Source organism: Mesitornis unicolor, unplaced genomic scaffold, assembly GCF_000695765.1.
Source record: "Mesitornis unicolor isolate BGI_N332 unplaced genomic scaffold, ASM69576v1 scaffold25538, whole genome shotgun sequence".
NCBI lineage: Eukaryota > Metazoa > Chordata > Aves > Mesitornithiformes > Mesitornithidae > Mesitornis > Mesitornis unicolor.
This window is the reverse complement of record NW_010201579.1, coordinates 67,648-78,239: the sequence shown is the minus strand read 5'-3', so window position 1 is coordinate 78,239 and position 10,592 is coordinate 67,648. Positions and strand designations below refer to the sequence as shown.

Genomic DNA, 10,592 nt, shown 5'->3' with positions numbered 1-10,592 from the left:
GGAATTTTAATGACTGAGAATGAGGTGTGCTGCTCAGAACCAGTCCAGATCTGATGAGGATTGTTCTCATCAGGCATAAAGCATGTGCAAAACTTTCACGAATGGAGACCTCAAGACCCCTTCTCCGTGGGCTTCATCTCTTTGTTGGAGCAGTTTGTGCCCCATCAGAGCTGTATGTTTTCTCGGTTGTTTTTTTTTTCTGCTTCACAGAAGTATGAGAATTATCTGTAAAACTGAGTTAAGGCCTTTCTTCAAAATTACTATCCTGAAGTGCAAAGGCCCCCAGAGAGCATCAAGCTTCTCATGAGTTGCGGGGAGAGGCTGGTAAGGCAGAAGAAGAGGATGGAAAGCATTATTTGGTTGCAAGTGCGTGCCTCCTTTTCAGGTGCTGGAAAGCGGTACAAAGATTGGCACTTCATACGGGAAGCAAAGTCAGAAATGAACTCCTTCAATTTAATGACCAAGACTTTGTGCATGTGCAAATTTTCTAATCCCAGAAGAAGCTAAGGCAAATACTATTATCAAAGGCGCATAGCTGTTCAGTAAATCAGCCAGGCTTCTTTGTGCTATCAGCACATCTACAGATAAGAATTACATCTCCTCAAAGCACGTATCTGGAGTGTAGTGTAATAAGTTGTGTTGTTGAAGCAGCCTGGAAAGCAGTGGCAATTAGATGAAACATTCTTTGTTTTTAATGAGCATGGGAAACATCTCTATAGTTGGTCTGTTCAGGCTCAGAGGGAAGGGTTTCCCCTTATTAGAGCTCTCTGCCGTGGTTCAACAGAGAATTCAGGTAAATGTGAGCAGCTAAAAGGATATTTTTTTGGGAATGATTTAGATTGCCACAGTCCTGTGAACAGGAGTTTTCCTTTGGGGTGCACCTCTCCTGACAGGTGCTGGCTCCAAGGACAGAGCAGAGCAGCCTTAGCCCAGGCTCTCTTCATTGGCACCCTCTTAGCTTCACCTGGAGGGGTACGGTGAGGCTCATAACATTGATGTTCTTCAGTGCGTTGTTGCAGGAGTTAGATCCTTATGAGAGCCTTAAAAAAAAAGAAAATTGGCAGGAGAGGGCCACATTTCTTGTCACCAGGATGGAAAAGCATCAATGTCCATGTGTGCGCCTGGGCGTGTGTCCAGCCTTTGCTCTGCTGAGGTGTTTGTGCAGGGATGGGCTCAGGTGCACGGTGTGACTCCCGTATTTGCTGGGCTGGAGTGCTGTGCTCGGGCTTGTTAGCATATTCACCAGTGAATGATCTAAATTACCTGAAAATTCAAGCGTCTGGAATGAGTTGGTGTCTAAATTCTTCATTACGAGTAGTGGAGCCTTTGGCCGCTGGGTGATTTGAAGCCTCCAGGATGCTGTAACCCATCCAAAGGTGGAGATTTCAGTGCAGGCAAACTTATGCAGCCCATGTCTGCGCTGAGACTCTGGGGGACTTGTTATATTTGTATTTGTCAGGGTTGTGTAGGTAGGTGTTTTCCCTACGGCTTCTTATTCAATGCCAGTCTGATTCATACTTTCAGCTACTTGTCATTTCTGCGATTAAATTCCTTAGTGGTGATAAGGTCTGGAGGAAAACAAAGATAACAAGACAAGGCTAGAATGTGCTTGTTGCAGACTTGCCTAGTTTATGGATATTTCCTAAATTGTTTCTTTTTCAGATTAGTTCTAAATGAGCTTTTCCTCTTGCTTCCCAGATTGATAAATGCACAGGAAGGCAAAATTAGTATTTCAAAGCAGAGCTAACAGTTTAAGGCTGTGTCTGCTTTCTTGTTCTTGTATGTACATGAGTTCTGACCTCGATCCCCCAGATCTGGATGTAATACAAGTAATACCAGCACTATTTTCAATAATAATAAGTAAAGCGCTACTTGGGTTTCACAGTCTGCCCCTTCTGATAACATCTGTAACTCAGAGTTAATCAGCCACACAACACAGAAGTCAGCAGATGTATTTTAATTCCCTTCTGTCTGTTTAAATCACTTAAATTACCCATAGGTCAACCCGTGGATGAAAGCCACAAGATTTTTTTTTTCAATTGGAAAGAAGCTAAAACATTCACCAAAACACCAGGTTGCAGATTGCACTGGTTTGGTACAGCTGGGCCAAAGCGGGTGCTGACATGGCCATGTCGGAGCCATCCTAAAGCCCCATCCGTGTCTCCCCACCTGCAGCCCTGGCTGCTCTCTTCTCCACGGTTTTACAGCATGAATTAGAGCAAGGATCAGGCAGTCCCCAGGTGGCTGTGGCAAACCAGGCCGCTTGTCACTGTGAAGCCTGGCACCTGAAACCTGAAGGTTTTTCCTTGCTGTCACCCTTCTCCTGGCCCATGGAGTGAGGCCTGGGGCTCCTCAGGGCCAGCAGCCTCTCCTGAGGCACAGCAGCAGGAAAAAACAGAATACACAACAGTCAGTGATGGAGTACTTGGGAACACATTAAAAGAGATGAATTGGGATGTGGTTACTCCATGAAAGCATGTAGGGTGGGAAGAAGGATGATAAGATGATGTACTGTATTTAAATGCAGGAAGTTCTTATTTTTGCTTGAATACAATTGTCTGTGAGCCAAATGCTGTCTGAGTCAGACCCTGGTTTCACAAACATCAGCATAAGTGTACCTCAGGGCAGGATCCCTTCTATAATTTATTGAGCTTCACAAAAGCAAAAATCATTCTTTTTGCCTAAGGAGACACATGGGTAAACCCAAAAATTTTAATTTGTATTAAGAGATGGCCTATACTTTTGAATTTTTAATGGTATTTCCTAAATGGCTACATTTAGGAAAGGCATTCAAATCCCAATACACACAACTCTAGTTAGACATACTGAACTTGTTACTATCCCTGCAGCAAGTGGTCTTCCAGAAGAGTCTATCCTTAATAAGAAGGTCCTAAAAAAATTGCTGGATGTTTGCCCAGTAGCCGTGTTTGTCATTGCAGGGATTGGACCTGAGTTGAAGGCAGAAAATTAAAAAGAAATCTGGAAAATGAGGAGCAGTGAGTGACAGCTGCAGGGAGCTGGTGGGAAACATGGGTTCAAAGGGCAGAGATTGAACTGGGAGAAAGTGGTGAGGACATGGCCAGTTTCCTTGTAACTCTTTCTCTGCTCTGCTCATCACTCGCGATACATGTGGCTATTTCTTGCTCCATTTTCTCCACCAGTGATGCTGGTTGCAGAGGCGGTGGGTTGTTGTGAGAGTGGGTTTTATGCTGGAGGAGATTCAGCCTGGTGCTGGGCAGGTTATTGTAAGGTTGAGAGATGTTCTTGGAGAGAAAAACGAGCTCTGTCCTGACCCAGAGCAAGGGGCATTGACCTCCTGTGATTTGGGTTGGAGGCTGTATGGTAGCTTTGCTTTTGTCTTTTGAAATTCAAAATTCAGCTTGTGAGAGACAAACTTAGAAACCAGCATGTGGGGATTTCTGTGTGGTTCCCATATTATGAACAGGAAAGTTTCAAACTCCCATTTGTCTCACTCCCTTTGAAAGATCAGCTCACGTAGATGTTGACAAAATGTCAAAGGTTAAACAGGAGTAGTAACAGTTGGGGGAGACTGACTCATTGGATAGAAGTCTCTTGGTTTTTTGAGCCCAAGGAAAAAATAAGTAATTTTCAGTTATACTCTACAACATTCACACATTAGCTTACCCCAGATTTTCATCAGTGAGATCAGGATTTGGACTGTGCACTTCCATGGTCCTCAGCTATGAGACACACCATGTCAATAAATGCGGTCGAGCTGTTTTCTAGAGTAATACTCATCAGCTTAGAGGTTCCCTTTGCTAAAATACAGCCAGAACTGATGTCCCACATAACCAGAAACCCCAGCACTAGATCATACCCATTTGCCCAGGACTGATGCTCCATCCAATGCAGTCAAGGTGCATGGTCCCAATACTGAAGAAGTGTTATTTGTCCTCTCCTAGGCAGTGAGAGTCCGGACATGCACTCTTTCTATGTTTACTCCAGCCAAATCTCCTCTCCAAGTTATGTGACTCACTTTACATCCCACCACTTGCAAAAGTCTCCCCTCCTTTGCCTGCTTGATCACATTTCTCTAAGTGGCTTTGCCTTTGGGAGTTTGGGGTTGAGCTGGGGGGGTGTTCCGAGGGTTATAAATGAGGTATGTCTGTGTGTACGTGCAGATCTGTATCTACCACATGTCCAAGAACAGGAAACCTCTTGCCTGCTTTTTTCCCTTTCCCTCATCCTTTTTTTGCTTTTGCTTTTGCTTATCCCAGGAAGCCTACTCATTGCCAAAACATAAGAATACTTTTTTTAACACTTTGTCTGATGTTTCTGCTTCACCTGCAAGAGCCAGAACTGCAAATGCCAATATCCTGGTTAAAAAAGAAAGGCTTTTGGGCTTTGTTTCATCCAACCATTTCCAAAATGAAATAAACAGGCTAAATACATTCATAAAAATGTATGAAATGCACTGTGGGGATTGCTGAATGACAGTAACAGAGGGGCAGAAGTGTCAGGTTTTATACATGCTGGTGTCAGCCGAGTCTCAAAAACTTTCCAAGTGGTGTTTGAAACTGTTAGGACCCACTAAATACTGACTTCCTGCTAGTGCATATTTAGCCTGTCTCCTTCAAATGCCAATATTTTGGGTAAAAACACATAGGAAAATATCAGTCTGATTAAGAACAAACATGAAAAAAGCAGGAAGAATGTTCCTTACTTCTAAGACAAACTGAACTTTATCACTATAAATGGTTGTGAATACCATTACTTAGTTTTGGGGTGAAAACATCTTAAATAGCTCAAGTTAGTTTCCTACACATGTTAACATGGCTTTCACTTAAAATGACAGCTCATTCCAAAGTCAGACTTTCCACCTGAAAATATTTTTGTTTCTCTTGCAAGAAACTCCTAAGAATGAAAGTTATTAAAAAAAACCCCACAAAAAATTCCTGTGTATTGCTACATTGGACAGCATTTTGTGTATTCGTATCCTGACTTCTACCCTTTGTCTTTTGAATTATATTTTTCTCTTTGTTTGTGCTGGTCTTTAAGCACAAGAGCATCTAAAGCTACAGATGTTCCCACAGCATCCAGGCAGGGGTCTGAAATTGCTCTGAATGCGCAATTTGGGATCTGCTGTGAATTCTCTGTTTTCTCTTCTTGCTGGTGCTGTGTGTCCCCAAGCCTCCAGAGCATCTGCAAAGATCCCAGCTGCCCTGCTGGTCCTGAGAGCGGCAGAACAAGAACTTATTTTTCTTATTTTGTCTGCTAATGCTCACCCCAGAGTAGCAGCTGGTGAATAGGACAGGATGGAGAGGTTTAAGCGGAGAAATAAAGCAGGAGCCACAGTTTATTGATAAAGATGAAGGCTTCCTGCACTTGACACCCAGCCAGAAGGTCCTTGGTGGCCAGCGCAGTGGCTGAGGAAGCCACACGCACATCTGTTTGGCTTTGGACACAATGTCCAAGATGTCCCATGCCTGATTACTGCATGTTGCCTGAGGTTGCGTTTCTCCCTCAGTTTTGGCAATGTCTGGGGAACAACTAACCCCTGCCGCGGGCCAGCTGCAAGGCAGAGCCCTGTGCCCCGTCCTGCAGCAGCGCTGCTGTTTCTCGCTTTGCTTGTCCTGGAGGTGGTGGAGCCCAGCTTAGCCACACAACCAGGTTTCTGGGAGGGTTTACAGCGGGTTTTTTACAAGCTGAAGAATCAGAACTGGAGTGAAGAACTAAATAGGAAGCTGTTAAAATACCACTAAATTAAAGAGAAAATAACCACCATATTCTTTCCTATATTTGGGAATACTACTAGGCCCCTCAGTTCAAGGAGGAAAGGGAATTGCTTGAAAGAGTCCAGCAGAGCCACAAAGATGATGGAGGGAGTGGAGCATCTCCCTTATGAGGAGCAGCTGAAGGAGCTGGGTCTCTTTAGCTTGGAGAAGAGGAGACTGAGGGGTGACCTCATGCATGTTTATAAATTTATAAAGGGCGAGTGTCAGGAGGAAGGAGCCAGGCTCTTCCCAGTGATGTCCAATGACAGGACAAGGGGCAATGGGAACAAGCTGGAGCATAGGAGTTTCAATGTGAACATGAGGAAAAACTCTTTTACTGTGAGGGTGACAGAGCACTGGACCAGGCTGCCCAGAGAAGTTGTGAAGTCTCTTCTGCAGACATTCAAAACCTGCCTGGACATTTTCCTGTGTGACCTGGTCTGGATGATCCTGCTCTGTCAGGGGTTGGACTGGATGATCTTTCGAGGTCCCTTCCAACTCCTAATATTCTGTGATTCTGTGATTCTGTGATTTACATAAAGGATAACTTCTAATGCCTTCCCTTCTCACATCTCCTCCCAAGCCCTTTGTTGTGGGAATGCACTTATTTCCGTCTCTTCCTCCACAGACTCTAAAGTAGGTGCTTTTCATTTGATCCTTTCAATCTTGATGTAACTTCTTGCAGTGTTTCATTCAGCCTGCTCACACGCACACTAGGCTCTAGCACTCATATTCCCAAATGCCCCAGTGCCTCAAGATGGGTGCAGCTGTGGGTTTTTTCACACTTTTTTTTTTGTCTTTCACCTTCCGATGGCCTTTTCTAGTGCCTTTTTTGTTTTGCAGGGAGGTGGCAGTCAGTGTAGCACAGCACCAAAGGCAGTTCCCAGCATCTGAGGGAGATGACAAGCCCTTTTTTTGGTGGTGTCTTCAGGGGATGAAATGTGCTAACGCAATGCAAATCACCCTTATGAAGCAGCCAAATGTCTTGGGACTCTGTCCTAAAAATATTCCGCAAACATGGCTCTGGTGCATTTCTTTCATTTCCTCTAGTTGGAGGCCAAATAATCTGAAAATATATCAATTTTCTAGCTGTCCTGTGTTATGACACAGCTGGAGTTGGTTAAAATCTAGAGGGCAGTATCTGGCTTAAGCTGATGGGTCTTTATGCAGCTTTGATTTATTATTCTAGGACAGCCTGTCCCCTCTACCATCCTGTAGATAGTTTTGTTTATTTTAATGAGAAAACCAGAAAAATATTGAAATAGCTTTGCTTCTGTGCTCTTCATATGCAATGCAAAGTAGAGGTCTAGGCATGCAGATTCCCAGATTTCTCCAATTCAAAGCAGTTTTCCCCCCATTTATCGCTCTGCAGGCAGGGATGGGTGGTGGGTCATTTCAGGGGAGCCTTTGGAGAAACTTTGTCTTCCTCAGCTTTGTAGGGCCCAGAAGGACAGCTGGTGAAGGTGGTATTTGTCTTTCTCTAGGCCAAATCTGTATTCCCACATTTTAACCAGGAAGCCAGGTAATTAAAAGAATATGTTTAAAGTCTCATTGGTTTTGGTAATACAAGGAAAGGTAACCACAGCACTGGTTTAGGCACCTTGATGTGGCACATTGAGCCACTTCAGAGGCTAGAAAGAAAAAAAAAGTAATTAGGCTAATTATCTTGGTATTCAGATTTTCTTTTCAAGTGTAAACTTGTGGCTTTCTGCTTTGCACAGCACAAGTGCATCCTGCAGACAGGAAAGGGTGTTGGGTTTTGTGGAAGATCCTTCCCATCAGCATCCGAAATGTGCCGTAGCTGCATCTTTTGGCTCCGAGTCTTGAAACAAAGGTTTCTAGTTTGGATCCGGTTTTTCCTCTCCATGAAGGTGGTGATGCAAATCACAGGATAAAGGAAAGCCATGGGGGCAATTTTATTTGTAAAGGTGCATGCTGAAATTATGGTAGACAAGAGTTAAAAGATGATTTAACTTTACCCTAGGTTATTCTAAACTGACATTGAGGAAAGAGCCAGGGAGAGGGAGATTTTAATGGAAACCATAATAATAAACTTTGCTGTAAAGTGGAGGAAGCAGGTCTCTGTAGACTGTGGCTCTGGTTCAAGTCAGAGATTATTTTCTAATTCCTGAATCTGTGCCCCCGGTGAAACGTCTGCTGGATGCCGGTTCCCTCTCCTGCAGCAGCTCTGGATGAACCGAAACAAGCCCCAGCTGCCTCAGGAGACGCAAGTGGGTATGTGACTGGTTGTACTGCAGTCTTATGAGGCAAGGAAGGGAAAATCTCTGATTTTAAGCCGTGCTGGCACCTGACTCAAAGTCCTCTGAGGTCAGCTGGGGTCCCTGGATCAGACCTTTGTAATAAGCAGCCGTTGATTCCAGACAAAGCAAAAAAATCTGATTTTCTTTGGCTTTGAGGATTTGTTGTGCTTTTTTAAAGGAGGAAGAGAACCTCAAAGGACATTTCTTTGTTTTCCCCTGAAGACTGTACTCTTGGCTGCAGACCATCTCTCCTGAACTCCAGCCCTGAAGTGCATTTTCTCTGTTTCCCCCCCCCACCTCCCCTTCTTGCCGACAGAGGAGACTGGCTGCGTCTTGCCCTCTGCTATCCTAGCAGGGCCGTTTTCCAGGTGGTGGCAGATATCTACCAGCGACGGACAGGGACGGTGCACAGCATAAAGCACTACCTCGCCACTCCCTCCCGGGCCATGGCTCTCAACAGCACCGGCGAGCGGCTCTTCTACTTCGACAGAGCATCGGGGTGAGACCTGCAGTGCCCCCAAACCCTCGGGATCTTTCTCGTTACCAGCCCCAGCACCATCTTTGCCTTTCTCAATGTTGAACTTGATGCTCATCTATCCTGCATGGTCTTTTCACTGATTTTGGGTCAAAATGGATTTACAGGCTGGAGTCCCTGGTGTAGGTCTGTTCCTGTATCACTGAGCAGCAGTTTGCATTGCTGTTAAGAAAATGGCTGATTTATTGCCTGGACTTAGCTCCGTCGAGGCATCCTTGCCGCTCAGGTTGCTGCAGGTGTATGTGCAGTGTAAATATTTGTTAAAATCCATTGCATCCATGAAAAGCAGCCCTCTCATGACAGTGACAGCTCCAACACTGAGACAGTTTGGGCAGTTTCAGCTTCTTCATATTCCCATGAAGAGAGATTTCTAAAATCATCACATTCTAAAAATTATTTTTTTGTGAAAAAAGGAGAGCATCATAGTAAATCTTATTTTGAAGGCATGAAGCAAGTCCTAGAGATCTTGCACTACTTTTGTAAGACTCTAGGACACCTTTGGTTAAAAAAACATATTACGAAACTGTTTCTCTGTCAGCTAAAATAGTTAGGGAGGCAAAAAGTGTTTTGTGGTCTAACCATGGGTCCCATGATGCTTCACCTGACCAAGTAGCTGGTTCAGAAATCAATCCACAAGTGCCAGATTTGAAAATATGATGGGATATTTGTTTATTCAACCATAACGCATGAGCAATCAAATCCCAGAATGCCTTCCCAGGCTCCCTGCTGATGGCCAGGTCTCTCTCATGATAGGAATTGTGAAGTAACAATTTGCTAATTAAACATCCTTTTTTGTAAAAATAATAAGATATAAAAGTAGCCCAAATTTTGTAAACAGGTTGTTCACCACTAAAGAGCAGGGAAAATGGTTACATGTGTGGGTCTGTGGGGGAAGAGCCATTAGCTGCCAGCAGCCATCTGGACCTGGTAAATGCAGATTAATGAGTCTAACCTGACTTAATTCTGGCAGTGTCAGCCTTTTGTTTCTCTGTTTAATTCAGCAATGATTTTTTTAGCCTCTCAGGGTACAGAAGTTTGGGGACTGGCTTTTTTCTTTTCCTGTTGTTGTTTTTTAGACTTTATTTCATAATGAGTGGGATGTTTCCCCTTCTTTTTTTAACCCCACATGCTGGCTCCTTGGAGAGAAACCAAGCTTACTCATTCTTTCTTCCAGACAAATAGAAACAAATATTTAGTTTACAAAGAAATAGAAAGAAAAATCCCTTTAAAGCTCACGTATCTTTTTGATCCTGGAGATGAACTGAACTGTTTATATCATTTCCTCGGCCTGAATTGCAGAATGCACAGGATTGAAAACATACTTAAAACAGACAGCAAAAATAAAAATGAACTCCGAAGGCCGGAAGACCTGGCTGCCTTTGAGAGAGTCAAAGGGGAGATGCTGATGTTTCCAGGCAAGCCTGTCTCCTGCACAACAGCCTGAGCACCACTGCAGCCACTGGATATTATATATAATTTGGACATTTGGGCTGCAAGTGCTGCAGGTCTCGTTGTGGCAGGATGATAGGGGAGCTTGACCTGCATCCTCGCACCCCTGTTTTGCAATGGCTGGGCTATATTACATCTGTCTAAGAGAGAGTTACTTTGTGGTGCTGGAAAATGGGAGGAAAAACGCAATTTAGTGAGTGCAGACCCTGCTTCTACTCAGCTTTTCCTTGCAGCGGATGGTGGCTCTGATCCCTCTGTTTGCTCTCATTTGTAGGTACCTGTTTGTTCACCTGCAAGCCCACGAACCTCGGCAAGGACACAGTTACTGCTCCCAGCAGGGCTGCGAGCGTATTAAAATCACAGCACAGATGTACCCAGGGGATGTGTGGAGCTGTGACCCAAACCCCTTCCCGCAGAGGCCAGCAGCTGCTCAGCGTCCCCTGTCCCAGCGCCCAGCGGGGCCGTGCAGGGGGTGTGGGGCCCCGCAGGTACCCGCTGCCAAAACCGCCCGTGGGGTCACGCAGTGCATGTGCAGCCACGTGAGGTCAATTCTTTTGCACAATGTATAAGGAAACGCTGTAGGGAATTCCTACTTTGAATCTGCCCAGCGTC

General features: G+C 44.6%; 1 protein-coding gene across 1 annotated transcript in view; it reads left to right on the top strand.

Moving 5' to 3' along the window:
- LOC104545102 (transmembrane protein 2-like) overlaps positions 1-10,592 on the top strand; it is a 45,575-nt gene that overhangs the window by 28,861 nt on the left and 6,122 nt on the right. The window contains exons 15-16 of the mRNA XM_010190151.1: positions 8,313-8,495; positions 10,255-10,468. Of these exons, the coding sequence (XP_010188453.1) occupies positions 8,313-8,495; positions 10,255-10,468 (397 nt within the window). The remainder of the gene's footprint in view (positions 1-8,312; positions 8,496-10,254; positions 10,469-10,592) is intronic.